Below are 16416 nucleotides of genomic sequence, written 5' to 3'. Positions count from 1 at the left end.
TAGATTCTCTTGTTCAGAGTTTTGTTTACATTTGTGATTCTGTAGGATTAAAAAAAATAATTTGACAATACTTTTATTTCCAGGAACATTTCATTGGAAAAGCTCTCAACAGATAAAATGTGCGGTAGGCATCACACTCATTGATGGAGCTCTAGTAAATTTTTTCTTATTTCTTGAGGAACTGGTGCTGTACTAACATTAATGGAGCTACAGAGCCAAAACTATCTCGTCATTGACAACAGCCTCCACGTCCTCCACCGAGAATGGGAAATTCTTCTTTGAGCCCTTATATTGCAAACCTGATCAGCAAAGTGCTGAAGCTGTGCACTGTTTGTGCCCATATCCTACCTCCAAGCAGCAGATAACTTTGCTCAAACTTTGCCCCGTGTGTTATATTGATGGCAAGTTTTGAGATACTGAATTTTTGTGCAGAGAGAAGCAGCAAAGTGCTGGTGTATTGACTTTTAATTTGTCTAATTCCCTTAAAAGTATTTTTTTAAAAACGTACACTTAGTCCTTGTGGCACTGATTTGCGATTTGCAATCTGCAAACTCAAAATGTCAACCCCAGGCCACCACTCAATTTTGTTTTAAGTAATTATCTATGTATATGACTATTCCAATCACAGACTACTTGCGTCAAGGTGCTTCCAACTGTCTAGTGTTCTGGTAGTGAGGTCTTTCTTTACCATGATGGCTCACAATTATTTCAGAGTCCATGATCACCGTTTGTAGATCTAACATATTCAGTGGAAGTAGCTTGTCTTTCTTAGTGTAATTAAACTTTTCTTTTTTCTTTGGCTTGGCTTCGCGGACGAAGATTTATGGAGGGGGTAAAAAGTCCACGTCAGCTGCAGGCTCGTTTGTGGCTGACAAGTCCGATGCAGGACAGGCAGACACGATTGCAGCGGTTGCAAGGGAAAATTGGTTGGTTGGGGTTGGGTGTTGGGTTTTTCCTCCTTTGCCTTTTGTCAGTGAGGTGGGCTCTGCGGTCTTCTTCAAAGGAGGTTGCTGCCCGCCAAACTGTGAGGCGCCAAGATGCACTGTTTGAGGCGTTATCAGCCCACTGGCGGTGGTCAATGTGGCAGGCACCAAGAGATTTCTTTAGGCAGTCCTTGTACCTTTTCTTTGGTGCACCTCTGTCACGGTGGCCAGTGGAGAGCTCGCCATATAACACGATCTTGGGAAGGCGATGGTCCTCCATTCTGGAGACGTGACCCATCCAGCGCAGCTGGATCTTCAGCAGCGTGGACTCGATGCTGTCGACCTCTGCCATCTCGAGTACTTCGACGTTAGGGGTGTAAGCGCTCCAATGGATGTTGAGGATGGAGCGGAGACAACGCTGGTGGAAGCGTTCTAGGAGCCGTAGGTGGTGCCGGTAGAGGACCCATGATTCGGAGCCGAACAGGAGTGTGGGTATGACAACGGCTCTGTATACGCTTATCTTTGTGAGGTTTTTCAGTTGGTTGTTTTTCCAGACTCTTTTGTGTAGTCTTCCAAAGGCGCTATTTGCCTTTTAATGTACTTATTAATGTACTTATTAATGGGTACTTAATGGATGTTAATACTTTTAAAGCAATGAAGAGCATATTTACTGATAGTTTATTTAGAGGTTGTGGAATCAGCAGAAAGGAACTTTGTAGTTGAGAGCACAAACTTCCCACAGGTTACAATCATCACACAGATAACAAGGCCTTTGTTTCCATCAAGCTGGTTGATACTGTTATTCCCTCTACGATTGTTACTCTTCAGCCTGACGAGTCTCCCTGATGGGTATTTTGATAATGTCAGCTGTTTTAAGCACGAAGCAACAATTAACATAATTCAAAGGAGGTTTACACTTTTTAAGACTTTTCTGAAAAAAATGCATTTAATTTTACTACTTTGTAGAAAAAATCTTTTCTTTGAAGGATAGCATGTTTCCTTACCCTTCATTTTATTGGTGTGCATCCATTCACAAAGTCATTCCTGTATAATAAGAGCAGGGTAATATTTCTCTATTTTAATTTCTTGGTTCCTTTCATTCTACTATTTTAAAATTAGTAAGGAAGAATTTGTTTCTACTGTTACTACAGCTTACCTTGCGTTATGTGGAGGTTGTGTTCCTAGAAAATAGTCCGTTTTGCAGTTTTTTTTTCCTCTTTCCCCCGCCCCCTGTGATGTGAAATTGGGCCATTTGAGTATGCAACAAGAAATGAGTTGGGGGAAAAAAATGTCTTGATTTATTGACCAATTTTCTTCCACTTAATTTCCACAACAGCTAATTTTATTCTGCTTTTCAAATTTTTGGGTGGTGTTTTGGAAGTCTGTGAGGATGAATTTTAACCTAAATGGCCGTAAAGTGAGGGTTGCCTGTACGCGAGTTTTAACATGAGAGTTATAGGTAATACTGGTTTCCAAAATTGATTGTTATTTTGCCCCAAAGTTGTTATTTTCAGATATCCACCACTATCACTAACATCCAAGCTTTTCAGGTTTTATTTTGTATTGATTTGTTTTTGATTTGTTGTTATCACAAAGTTCAAAGTACATTTTTGAAGGAGTTCTGCCATGGCTAAACTATTTTTTATGTTTTGCTAAAGCTGTCTATTTTTGTTTCTTTGTGGCTTAGTTTAATTTTGTCAAATGCACTTTATGACCAAAACCTTGAAGAAGGGCTCAGGTCTGAAACGTCAGTTATATATCTTTACCTTCTGTGGATACTGCAAGACCTGCTGAGGTCCTCCAGCATTTCTGTGTTTTTTTTAACTACAATCACATTGTCTGCAGCCTTTCGTATTTCACTTCATATGACGAAATAGGTGAAAGTCTACACTCTCAGTAAGTGAGAAATAAATCCGTATAACGTAAAAGCAAGCTGAGACTTGGGACACCACCGTACATGAAGCATTAGAAAAACAAATTACCACCATGCATTCAAATTTGATCCTGATTACATTATGGAAATAGGTACAAAATGAGCACTGGGAAAGCAAATACTGATGACAACTGAAGTAGAAGAGATTTCAAAAATACTAAAAGGCCATTGACATGGAGTAGAATTCTAAGAATACATTCAACAATTATTGTCTATGCTTCTTGCAAATGAAGTGATATTGTGGGATGAGTTGGATAGATGTCTAAGGAAGGCAAGGGTGGATTTAAAAAAAAATACATGGTCAGTTGCAAAATTTAAATTTTAGACAAATGTAGTGATGTAATTTCTAATGGGTCATTGGGGATTTGTGAAAAATAACAAACCAAAATTCGTCATCAATCTGTGAAGGAAGTTTAATTCTGTTAACAGCCTGAATATGTGAGTTTGATAGAAGATTTGGGAGGGAGAAGGCGGAGCAACAAATTGAGGCACATTTGTAAAGGAATGGGAATTAATTTGGAGTGACATTGGTCTTGAGGCATTGAATGGACTGTTGTGGTTGAATGAACACGAGTTTATTATGAATACAATGCACGGATGCACTGAAATTCTTACCTGCTGCTCCACAGGTATGTAAAATAGATTAACAAACAATAAGGGTAAATTAAATTACCACACAAGCAAAAAATTAAGCATAAAAGGATAAGTATTCACAATTGCAATTATGCAAAATGTATAGCTGTTGGGAGAAAACACTATTCTTGAACTTAGAGGTGTTGGACCTTCTGCCTGAAGGAGAGAGCATGAAAAGTGTGATGAGGGAATCCTATATAATAATGGCTGCCTTGGTCTGTGCCCCTGATGGACTTGGCTAGGTTTACCACTTTCTGCAGCCTTCTGCATTCTTATGCATTTTAGTTTCCAAACCAGGCTGTTATGCAACCCGTTAGTATACTTTCCACAGTATATCTGTAGAAGTTTTTACTGTTGATCACCAGGGTTATAAATGTATGGAAGAAGCTGGTATTTAATGACTTTATTGTCCTTAATTATTTCATACACGTTGAAGCAAATATAAATCTGACACCACAATAAGTCATAAATGTTTTGAAATAAATTCAAAATGCTCTTTTTTTTTTGCCACATCCTTTTAGGTGAAGTCTGTAATCAATCTTCTCTTTGCCGCATATACTGGCGATGTGTCTGCACTCAGAAGGTAAGATTTTTCAAGGGGCTTTGCTGGGTCATAAATGGATTCGTGTGTTTAGCCAATTAAACATAACACATGGGCTTCAATTTGAAAGCATCTTTATTGAATAACTGAGGCATTGCTCAGTGGGATCAAAGCAAAAGTCCCGGAATTTTTTCCATTGATAATCATGTACAAGGAAATGGAGGGGCGATGGGTTTAAGAAATACAGAAATTCAAATAAATTGTATTTCCATTATTATTATTATTATTACTCCTGTCATATTAAAGGGTATGTTACTTAAAAAGCAACATTATTGTATGAACTTCTCTGGCAAACTGAATGATTTTTGCCACTAAATAGAAGCACTAGAATTGCATTAAGTACTTTGGCCAAATGACTTTTAAAGGATTTCATTGGAATTGAAATGAACATGAGCGGTTTAATTTGTCATGATAATAAAAAATGCTCGTTTTAAATAGCTGCAGTGTTCTGGAACTAATACAAGCATTTGCACAAGCATGTTTGGAGCCATGGGATGGGTGTGGTCTTGAGTGAATACCTTTTTGGTATTTATTGTGGAGAAAGTTGTGGAAACTAAGGAATTCAAGGAAGGGAATAGCAATACCTTGAAACATAATGACATTACGGAAGTGGAATTATTGGAAGTGTTGATACACACAAGGATAAATGAATTCCCAAGACCTGACCAAATTTATCCTATGATTTTGTGGGATCCAACAAGTTAGCTGCAAAATTGGGTTGGTAGGGAAGGATTAGATTGCTGTGGAGTAGGTTTACGTAGGTCAACACATTATGGAATGAAGTGCTGTAATGTTCCATGTTCATCTGTATTATTTATTTGAATGAGAATGCATGTGGCATGAATGGACACCGAAATTGCTGATGTCAGTGAAGAAGGTTGTCTCGGGCAACTACATCAACTGGGAAAATGGGTCCAATGAAGAGCAGATGGAATTTAACTCTGAGAAGTGCAAAATAGTGCACTTTGGGAAGTTGAACCAGGACAGGACCTTCATAGGAAATGACAAGGCCCAGAGGAGTGTTCTAAAACAGAGAATCAATTGGACCAAGTTTGCTGAAAGCGGTGACACAGGTAGATGAGGTGGTGCTGAAGGTGTTTGCCTTCATTGGACAGGGCATTGAGTACAAGAGTTAAGATATTGCAAATGGTACAAGATATCCGTGAGACCGTACCCGTACCTGAAGTATTGTGTGCCATTCTGGTTGCCACATCAATGCAGTTATGTGATTAAGCAAGAAAAGACTCAGAAGAATGTTGCTGTGACTAGAGGGCTTCGGTAGTAAAGAAAGACCGGAGAAGACCCAAAAAAAATCTGCAGATACCAGGGTCAGGTAAAATCCACAAATGTGGTGGAGAAACTCAGCAGATCACCCAACATCTATAAGAAGTAAAGGGTAATGAATTTGGTTACCCCTGCTGTTTAACCTGCTGAGGTTCTCCAGAATATCTGTGTATTGCACAGGATAAGGTGCAGTTGTTGTCCAGGACGCACCTTGTTTATTTTAGAAGCTTGTATTTTAATACATGGTTAAATATTTTTTAAGTATTAAATCTTAAAATTAAAGTAGATTATTTTCTCTGTATGTAAAGGAATAAAAAGATATTAAGGCTTCATAACTTGCAAAGAACAGTTACCTTTCTTTTGCTCCAAGGTTTGCTTTGTCTGCTATGGATATGGAGCAGAGGGACTATGACTCACGGACAGCATTGCACGTGGCAGCTGCTGAAGGTATGATTGATTTCCATATAGCATGGCACCTGTACGATGGTAAAGATCCCAATTATTGATTCAGGATATCACAGATTTACTTTCTATTACAGGCCATGTGGAGGTGGTTCGATTTTTGTTAGAAGCTTGTAAAGTAAATCCATTCCCTAAAGACAGGTAAGATGCTAATTATTTAACTTCATTAGCAGGATCCTTCACATAGTTTGCAAGAAGATGAATAATGTCATATACATAAATACAAAGTACTGTTATGTCATAGACCAGCAGCAGTAGAAATTCGCCAAGACAATGCATCTTCAAAGCAATTTTTACAGCATAGGTACAATTTTGAAAAGTTGATTCAAAGTTCATTCTCAAAAATCTTTGTGTTGAAACTTAGAACTTTTAAAACTGTTGCTCTATCGTGATTATGAAGTAGTTCAGACACTGAGTCATCAGACATCTCAAAACATAAATTCTTGTCGGGTTACTTTCAGAGAAATGTTTCTTCATATTTGTCACAACTTCCCCTTTTCTTGTGTAGGGGTTACAAAGCTTGCCACCTCCACAATGCTTTCAGAGACCCAGACAAAGTAATCATCAAAATGGTCATGATCCAGATGAAAAAAATAATTTTGCTTTCTTTACCAAAATGTGGGTCAGCCAGAAGCTGACCATTATAATGGCCACAGTAGACTGCCCTCTCTCTCCGCTTGACAAAAAGAAGCTGCCGAAGTGACCATCTTCCTCCAAAGTTGCTTTAGTTCTGTCCTCGGATGATTGTCTGACTAACTAAAATGCTGCTTTCTGAAGTGTTTTAAACACATGACTTTCTTTGATCAAAGATGGGTTTTTCAGTTTCATTTTCCCAAAAACATGAGTCAACGAACAGATGGCCTCTTCTGTTTCAACATGTCTCTTTGAGGAAACATTAATTGTTTCAGGTTTTCAATTGAGAACAATAATGCTGGTTTTATGGCTCTGAATACAGGTGCCTTTGTTTCTGGGTTTCAAAATGTGTGGGTCTTTCCCTGTCCAACCCACAAAGTAACTTTATTTTTTTAAAATTATTAAAAATAACATGCCTATAACAGTACATATGCACCAAAATACTTGGTGCAGCCAAAGAGATGTGTTGGATACACCAGCTTAAATAGTATGCATTAAATTACCCAGTACAGGAAGAGATAATAAATAGTGGATAGATATTCAGTTAAAGTTAGTGCGAGAAAAAGCTGTATTTAAATAGTGCAAACATCTTTTTGGTGGTCCTGGAGTAGTTTATGGATAGGGTACTAAGGGGAGATTCAAGACCCTGATGGCTGTTGGACTTAAAAACTTGAATGCAAAGAAATTCTGTAAAGATTGGCCAGTATGTTATGTCATACTGACTTCTCAATGAGTGCAATTAAACACTTGCAGTAATGTCTTGATTAATTCTGGTAATCTTCCACAAATTCAAAAATGTCAGTTGATTAAAAATTAGTTTCCTTTAAAAACAATTTTCTAAATGTGTATGTAAAAATTCTTAATAGAAATCCTTGAGAGAGCAACCCAAGCAATTCTTAGAACAATTTTTGTGCAGCTCAACACTAAATTTAAAATGCGGCAGAGGGAAAGTAAATTTTCATTTTCTGAAGCAAGTGGTTGAATGTAAATTCACTTGAAAAGTAAACTTCATAATTATGTCATTTACATTTTATTTCAGGATGCTCAGCTGGAATGCATTGTTTAATTTGTATTGTGATTATTTAAATATAATTTCAGGTGGGGCAACACACCAGTGGATGAGGCAATTCACTTTGGCCACCATGATATTGTAACAATTCTCCAAGATTACCAAAACCAGTATATACCTTCAGAAGACTCAAACAATGGAAAAGAAAAACACTCCAAAGAGAACATAGACAGCATGGTATAGTTTGATGTCCAACAGTAATTTTGTCCTGAATTACCAAAACCAAACTGTTGTTTGTAAAACAGTGTTGTATTTTTGGCAAATAGTTGCTTTGGTATTTTAGGCATTGTTTTTGATGGAGTCTGGAGAAACAATAAGATGAGAAAAATTAAGAAAATTAAAACCCAGTGCTCAGTTTGAGCAATGACTGTGGGACTTGAAGCAGTGCACTGTTTGATGTTTTAAAAAAAAAAAGAAATCGGGTTAATCTCAACACAATTTAAAATGTTTTGGAATGTTATTGGTTGATAGCCGATATAAAATTGCCATGTAATCTTGAATAATGTGAATAGTAGCAAATTATTCAATCACTGGCATCTCCTGGCATACAAGCACTAGAAAAATACCTGGTTTTAGAAAAATGTTATAAAGAAACTGTTATTGATGTGATTTATAACTAATGTGTTAGACACAGTACCCTCCTGTAAATGTGAATGTATATTTCCAGTAGAAATTGTCAGGGTATTTTAACTGTAGAGGCGATTTTACCTGCACAAATCTTTGAACAACCAGTTGTTTCAAAAGCAAGCATTTAACTACACCAGTAAGTATTGACTTGTTTTGTGATTAGGCTGCCAAAAGATGAGTCTAAAGATGAAGGTTATGTTAACATAATTTCACTGTTGTCTTGGATGTGTTTGCTTGGGATTTGTTGCGTGACATTTCCCCTTTTTATTTAGCTTCCTATTTTATGACTGACTTGTGTTTTTTTTTTCCCCCCCTATATTCTCAAGGGCCACTAAACAGAAGAGGCTTCATGTTTCATTACTGTAACATTTGTAAGTAAATGGATCTAAGGAATGCAAATGATTTAGTGAAAGAAATATTGTAGCATTTATTAAGTTCATTTTTTTTTCCCCCAAAACAAACTCAACACTTTGCCTGATGTTTAGAATAAACGTTATTGGAAAATTGCTAACTCCTTTGATGGATACCCAATTTTAATTAGTAATCTGTAGATATTTAGAACATTTGACCGTAGATAACTTGGGGAATGATTTGTCAGTAGCATTTTGAATACTGAAGCAAATGTAAAAGTTTTTTGTGTTGGGCTTAGTCTAACTGTCAGAATCAAAACTAGCTAAAATGTACAAGACTGACCTGTTATTGCCGTCACAGGTGCTGTTTGTAGTGTTAATGCTGTCTGCCTCAGACCATGTTCATTGTTCTTGCAATTTTTAAACATGATATTACACAAGGCTGCATAGTTTAGATATGTTTGTTATGTGGATTGTAATTTTATGTTCTCCAAAGTCTGCATTATTTGGTGCTTAAAAGTTGAGCAGAGTGGATAAAAGCACTTTCAACCAATTCTGTCTGCTGCTTTTTTGGATTTGAGCCAATTTTTCTTGAAACATCATTCTAATGTCAGAGGAACATCATTTATTTGAAGGTACCTCCCATTTTTTTTTTTGTTGCTGGTTAATCTTAATTAAATGCACATTTTCAAGACGAGTTGCTGCAGGGCCATGTCTTGGAATATTTGATTAAAGAGTGCATCTGAAATATTTCTAATTTACATTTCTATTTTCATTACAATGTTTAAGAAAGCTTTCTAGACTTGCATTTTGCATGAATCATTTGCATTCCTATAGGATACCAATGTTTAGTAATTGCATTTGGTGTATAACTAGTATCCTAACTGCCAAAATTTGCTTGGTGCACTTATTTATGTATGTGCTTGCTTGGGATTTTAGAAAGGTTCCATCATTGCAGCCTATTTATGTTCTTTGAATATGTTTTGAAACCTATTTCTATCCATCGTTCTTATTTCAGTGAAGGACTTGCTGGTCTGTGTTTTCATTGATTGTGTGCCACTGGTATAGTTGTCAAGGCAACGTGGTCAGTTTAGTTTTGCTTAGTGTGCAGTAGTATTGACCTCTGTCTAAAACCAAGGTACAGCTTGTGGCTCTAATTGTTTTTCAATATTGTGACAATTCCGTGTTTCTAGGTATTTTGGTGTTGAATGTACTTGCTAATGCAATCTTTTTCAATGTTGCTTCAAGTTTTCAATCTGTAATGTTAATTTTGAAGTATTGCTGGCAATGCAAGATATTTATCTGAAAAAAATTTGGAAAATCAGGGTGTGTTAAATACAGAATAAATAAATGAAGAAAAGTTTTGGATTCCTTATTTTGTGTGAAAATTGTAGTTGTGAGAAACAGAAGTACCTTCACAGAATTTGCTCGAGACAAAAATTGAGAACAAAGAACTTTTATTACTATTACAACAATGCAAAGTTGGGTGCTTCCCCTTACCCTGGGAATACACACAGATCCTGGGGATGACCCAACTTTTATACATTTCATCTCAGTACAGAGATACCTTCCCCCCAACATTCTTCTGCCTCCTGGATTGGTTTAGCATTAGGCAATTCTGCCCACGTGGATTCTAACTTCTTATCAGTTTATGTGCCTTCCTGCAAACTTGTTAGCCAGGAAATATCATGTCTTTGTTCTTTACCCATTAATCAATCCCCAAGACTTGCTAAAGCTATCTACTTGCTATCCTGTTTTGAAGATCCTTATTTTATTGTACTTTTATAACCCTTCCTCTATTTCAGCATCCCTTCACCCTGATTTAACCCATAATACTTCATCTCTAATGAGCACTTGCTTGACTCCTCACATTCCAGTATCCCTTCACCTTAAGTTAACCCATAATACTTTATTCTTAATTGGCACTTGCTTCCAGTATCTCTGGACTCCTAACATTCCAGTATCCCTCACATAGTGCAGATTTACAAACCAAGAAAATGGTTTGCCAGTTGTTGTTGATCTAATTTCTCCATAGTTTTGTTCGTTATAAATATTTTTAAAAGGCGGTGTCAAGAAGTGCATGAATCACATCCTGTTTTTTTTCCACAAAGCAGTGACTTCGTCCATAAGATGGCTTCACTCTCTTGTATGAATGATCAGTTTTTTGGAGAAAATGGTGAACCCAGAGCAAGCGAGAACACCTGAAAAGGTCTGGTGAATTTTCACTCCCTTCCTGCTTTCCCCAAGGTGAAATCAATTGATGTCTTTTCACTGGACAACAATTTTTTTTTCAAAAGATTTGCTTCCTGGGAAGAAAAAAATGGGAATTATGATAGACAACTTCAAGTAGAACACAAAAATAATGTCAGATTTTCTGTGTCACATAGGAGGTTGGAGAAACGTTAATTTTACTTTTATTGAATTTGGCATGTGTAATTACAAAATGATGCTGAACTGGTGTGGCGGCACGCCATTAGGCAGGCAAACTGGCCCCGCTTGTAACACGCGGTGGGGCAGCCGGCCAAAATGGCGCCATCGGGGGTTTTCCCTTCGACCTCGGCATCGGGCTCAGAAGCCCGTGCTTGGGGACCCACTTGATGCCCTGGTGACGTCAGTGCCCCCAGCGTGGTTCTCAGCCAGGTCCGGGCTGGGAGTATAAGGCCAGTCAGGCAGCCTGCAATAAATCAGTTCTGCTCACTGAGCTTAACTCATCTGGCTGTGTGATCCTTCAGTTAGCAGTGTAGCTGCTGCTACAATTGGTGACCCCGATAGGTTCAAAACCTTTGAACCCAACATGAGCGACCCTTCGATCAGTACTGACTTCTGGGTGCAGGAGCCAGAGACCTGGTTCAGCCACGCAGAGGCTCAGTTTCACCTCCGCCAGATTTCATCAGACACGACCAGGTTCTGCCATGTGGTCGCCGCCCTGGACCAGGCCACCACCAAATGTATGCTGCACCTCGTTCAACACCTTCATATATATCTCTTTTTCTCTTTGTAAGGAGAGGGGGAGAGAGAAGGGATGAGTGTGAGAGCAGTTTGCTGTTCTCAGTGTCAGATGTGGTAGGTCCTGGAGTCTTCTAGCCTCAGACGTCCACGTCTGCACTAGGTGTGCTGAGCTGCAGCGTCTCGGGGACTGTGTTGGGGAACTGGAGCTGCAGCTTGGTCAGGGAGAGTGAGGCCATCATAGATGGGAGTTATAGTCAGTTGGTCTCACCAGAGCCACGGGAGGAGGATCAGTGGGTTACAGTTAGGAGAGGGAAAGGGAAGAGACAGGGACAAGAGAGGGCCCCTGAGCCTGTGGCCCTCAACAATAGGTACTCCTCCTTGAGTACTGTTGGGGGGACAGTCAGGCTGGGGAAGACAGCAGTGGTTGTACCTCTGGCACAAGATCAGCCTCTGTAGCCCAAGAGGGTAGGGAAAAGAAAGGGATGATAATAGTTATAGGGGATTCAATGGTCAGGAGGAGAGATAGGGGATTCTGTAGATACAATAAAAAACATGGGATGGTGATTTGCTTCCCTGGTGCCAGGGTCTGGAATATAACTTCTCGTGTCCATGATATTCTAAGGGGGTAGGGTTGAGGGTGGAGGGAAATGAGCCAGAGGTCGTGGTACATGTTGGTACCAATGACATAAGGAGGAAGAGTGAAGTGGTCCATGAAAAATGAATATAGGGAGTTGGGTGGAGAGCTAAAAAGGACCACAAAGGGGGTAATCTCTGGATTACTTCCTGTGCCACGTGATAGTGAGGGTAAGAATAGTATCAGGTGGAGGATGAATGCATTGCTGAAGGGGTGGAGTAAGGGGCAAGGATTCGAGTTTTTCGATCACTAGGACCTATTTTGGGGGAGGTGGGACCTGTACCAAACGGATGGGTTACATCTGAATCCCAGAGGGACCAGGATCCTGTCGGGGCATTTGCTAGGGCTACCAAGGAGGCTTTAAACTAATACGGTTGGGTGTAGGGATCCATATAAAGGAGAACAGCAAAGAGAATGTTAGCAAAAAGAGAAAACGTAGATAAAGTTTGAGGGTGGAAAGGCAGATAATAGAGGAGAAAAGGGATCGATGCCGTGATGGAAGGGCAATGATGGTTAAATAATAATTGTCTATAAAGATGGGGAAAAGCAGAAGGTAAGATGTGGGAAATCTCTGAAATGCATTTACTTTAATGCTTGAAGAATTGTAAGGAAGGTAGATGAGCTGAAGGTGTGGATAGACACGGCAATATTATGTGGTGGTGATTAGTGAGATGTGGTTGCAGGAGGGTTGTGACAGGCAGCTAAATATTCTGGAATTTTGCTGCTTTAGCTGTGATAGAATCGGAGGAGAAAGAGGGGATGGTGTGGCAATGCTTGTCAGGGAAAATATTACAGTGGGGCTGATGCGAGATAGATTGGAGGGCTTGTCAAGGGAGGTGGTATGGGTGGAATTAAAAAATGGAAAATGTGAGGTTACAATTATAGGGGTGTATTATTAGACCATCTGGTAGGGAGTGAGAAATAGAGGAGCAAACGTGAAAGGAAATAGCTGAGATTTCTAATATGCACAGGGTTGTGTTAGTAAGGGATTTTAATTTTCCTAATAGAGATTGGGAAACACATTCTGTGAAGGGGCTGGATGGATTAGAATTTGTAAATTGTGTGCAGGATAGTTTTTTTTTGCAGCAATATGTTGAGGTACCTACTAGAGAAGGGGCAGTGTTGGATCTACTGTTGGAGATAGGGCAGGTGACTGAGGTGTGTGTTGGGGAGCACTTCGGATCCAGTGGTCATGGTACCATTAGTTTCAATATAATTATGGAAAGGGATAGGTCTGGTCTGACGATTTAAGGTTTTTGAAGTGGGGGGGGGGGGGGGGGAAGCCAGATTTGATGAAATGAGAAGGGATTTTCAAGGAGGGTTTTGGGCTGATTTGTTTTTTGGGAAGGAGATTTGGAGGTCACTTAAAGGTGAGATTTTGAGGGTGCAGTATCTTTGTTCCTGTTTGGGTAGAAGGCAGAGCTAAAAGTTCGAGAGAGCCGTGGTTTTCAAGGGAGATTAGAAAGTTGGTTCAAGATAAATAGGAGGTCTACATTAAATACAAGAAACGAGGTATAGACGAGATGTTTGGAAAATACATGGATTGTAAAAAGAAGCTTAAGAAATAAATTAGGAAAGTGAAAAGAAGGTATGAGGTGGCTATATCGAACAGGGTGAAAGTAAATCCAAAGGGTTTTTACAAATATGTGAATAGCAAAGGAGAGTGAAGGATAAAATTGGACCCTTAGAAAATCAGAGCAGACAAATGTGTGTGGATCCCAATGAGATGGGGGAGATATTAAATGAGTTATTTTATTCGGTATTCACTAGGGAAAATGATTTGGAATTGTGTAGGATAAGTGAGGAAAAAAGGGATAGTTAAGGAAAACATAGGGATTAGGAAAGCCGGGGTGTTGGAACTTTTGAGGCATAGAAAGGTGGATAAGTCTTGAGGGAAGTCAGGGAGGAAATCGCGGAGGCTCTGACAGTGATTTTTTTTTTAACAGTCACTGGAGGGAGGGGGTGCATGTACTGTGGGATTGGCGTGTCGCAAACGTGGTTCCTGTTTAAAAAGGGCTCCAGGTCTAGGCCCAGCAAATATCTGCCAATAAGTTTTACATCGGTGGTTGGTAAACTAATGGAAAGTATTATTAGAGATAATATGTATAAGTATGTAAAGGGGCAGGGACTGATCAGTGACACCCAACATAGGTTTGTGAGGGAAAGGTCATGTTTGACAAATCGTGTTTAATTTTTTTGAGGAGGTGACTAGGAAAGTCGATGAGAGTAGAGTAGTAGATGTAGTATATATGGATTTCAGTAAGGCCTTTGATATGGTTCAACATGGAAGGTTGGTAAGGAAGGTTCAGGCACTTGGTATTAATGTTGAGATGGTTAGCTTCAATGGTGGTAAGAAGATAGACGCCAGAGAACCCTGTTGGATAAATGTCTGTCAGGATGGAGGCCGGTGACGAGCAGTATGCCTCAGTGATTGGTGTTGGGTCCCTTGTTGTTTGTTATTTACATTAATGGTTTGGATGATGGCGTGGTAAATTGGATTAGTAAATATGCGGACAAAATAGAGGGAGTTGTGGATAGTGAAAATGATTTTCAGGATCTGCAGAAGGATTTGGACTGCTTAGAAGAGTGGGCTGAAAGATGGCAGATGGAATTTAATATCCATAAGTGTGAGGTGTTTCATTTTGGGAAGAATAATCAAAACAGGACATCTGCAGTGAAGGGGAGGTAATTGAGGAATGTAGAGGAACAAAGAGGTCTTGGAATAACGGTTCATTGTGCTTTGAAAGTGGATTCCCATGTAGATAGGGTGGTAAAGAAGGCTTCTGGTATGCTGGCCTTTATAGAGTAGAATACAGGAGCTGGGAGGTGATGTTGAGACTGTTCAAGGTATTGCTGAGATCAAATTTGGAATACTGTGTGCAGTTCTGGTCCCCAAATTATAGAAAGGATATCAATATCAATAAGGTAGTGAGGGAGCAGAGAAGATTTACTAAAATGTTGCCTGGATTGCAGTATCTAGAATACAAAGATTGATTGAGTAGAGTGGGTCTTTATTCATTGGAACATAGAAGGTTGAGGGGGGATTTGATAAAGGTATTTAAAATTATGAGGGGAATAGATAGAGTAGATGTGAATAGGCTCTTCCCTTTGAGGGGGGTGAGATTGGAACGAGGTTAATAAGGGTTCGTGGGCAAATGTTTAAAAGTAACATGAGGGGAAACTTCTTCACTTAGAGATTGGTGGCTGAGTGGAATGACCTTCTGGAAGAGGTGGTTGCAGCAAGGTCAATTTGATCATTTAAGAGAAGGCTGGATGAGTGCATGGATGTGAGGGGATTGAAGGATTATGGTCAGGGAGCGGGTAGGTGGAACTAGTGGTGTTCTCTTAAATCTGTGTGGGCTAGAGGGGCCAAGATGGGCTGTTTTCGTACTGTAATTATTATATGGTTATGTATCTATCATTCCTTGCAGCAGAATGGATATCATGGTTAATTAATATTTAAATTGGGCAACTAAAGCGGCATCATCTGCAAAGAGTAGTTCACGGACAAGTTTCTCTTGTGTCTTGGTGTGAGCTTGCAGGCGCCTCAGATTGAAGAGACTGCCATCCGTGCGGTACCGGATGTAAACAGCGTCTTCATTGTTGGGGTCTTTCATGGCTTGGTTCAGCATCATGCTGAAGAAGATTGAAAAGAGGGTTGGTGCGAGAACACAGCCTTGCTTCACGCCATTGTTAATGGAGAAGGGTTCAGAGAGCTCATTGCTGTATCTGACCCGACCTTGTTGGTTTTCGTGCAGTTGGATAATCATGTTGAGGAACTTTGGGGGACATCCGATGCGCTCTAGTATTTGCCAAAGCCCTTTCCTGCTCACGGTGTCGAAGGCTTTGGTGAGGTCAACAAAGGTGATGTAGAGTCCTTTGTTTTGTTCTCTGCACTTTTCTTGGAGCTGTCTGAGGGCAAAGACCATGTCAGTGGTTCCTCTGTTTGCGCGAAAGCCGCACTGTGATTCTGGGAGAATATTCTCGGTGACACTAGGCATTATTCTATTTAGTAGAATCCTAGCGAAGATTTTGCCTGCAATGGAGAGCAACGTGATTCCCCTGTAGTTTGAGCAGACTGATTTCTCGCCTTTGTTTTTGTACAGGGTGATGATGGTGGCATCACGAAGATCCTGAGGCAGTTTACCTTGGTCCCAACAAAGCCTGAAAAACTCATGCAGTTTGGCATGCAGAGTTTTGCCGCCAGCCTTCCAGACTTCTGGGGGGATTCCATCCATACCTGCTGCTTTGCCACTTTTCAGTTGTTCGATTGCCTTATATGTCTCATCCAGGGTGGGAACCTCATCCAGCTCTAGCC

General features: G+C 39.7%; 1 protein-coding gene across 4 annotated transcripts in view; it reads left to right on the top strand.

Moving 5' to 3' along the window:
* LOC138761833 (glutaminase kidney isoform, mitochondrial-like) overlaps nt 1-9865 on the top strand; it is an 82277-nt gene extending 72412 nt beyond the window's left edge. For all 4 annotated transcript variants that reach the window (XM_069934643.1, XM_069934642.1, XM_069934646.1 and 1 more), the window contains 5 exons: nt 4011-4072; nt 5745-5821; nt 5914-5977; nt 7568-7715; nt 8492-9865. In XM_069934643.1, the coding sequence (XP_069790744.1) occupies nt 4011-4072; nt 5745-5821; nt 5914-5977; nt 7568-7715; nt 8492-8500 (360 nt within the window). In that variant the 3' untranslated portion in view covers nt 8501-9865. The remainder of the gene's footprint in view (nt 1-4010; nt 4073-5744; nt 5822-5913; nt 5978-7567; nt 7716-8491) is intronic.
* Nucleotides 9866-16416: the final 6551 nt, after the last annotated feature.

Source organism: Narcine bancroftii, chromosome 4, assembly GCF_036971445.1.
Source record: "Narcine bancroftii isolate sNarBan1 chromosome 4, sNarBan1.hap1, whole genome shotgun sequence".
Classification (NCBI taxonomy): domain Eukaryota; kingdom Metazoa; phylum Chordata; class Chondrichthyes; order Torpediniformes; family Narcinidae; genus Narcine; species Narcine bancroftii.
Note: the sequence above shows the minus strand (reverse complement) of the source record. Positions and strands in the feature narration are given on the sequence as shown.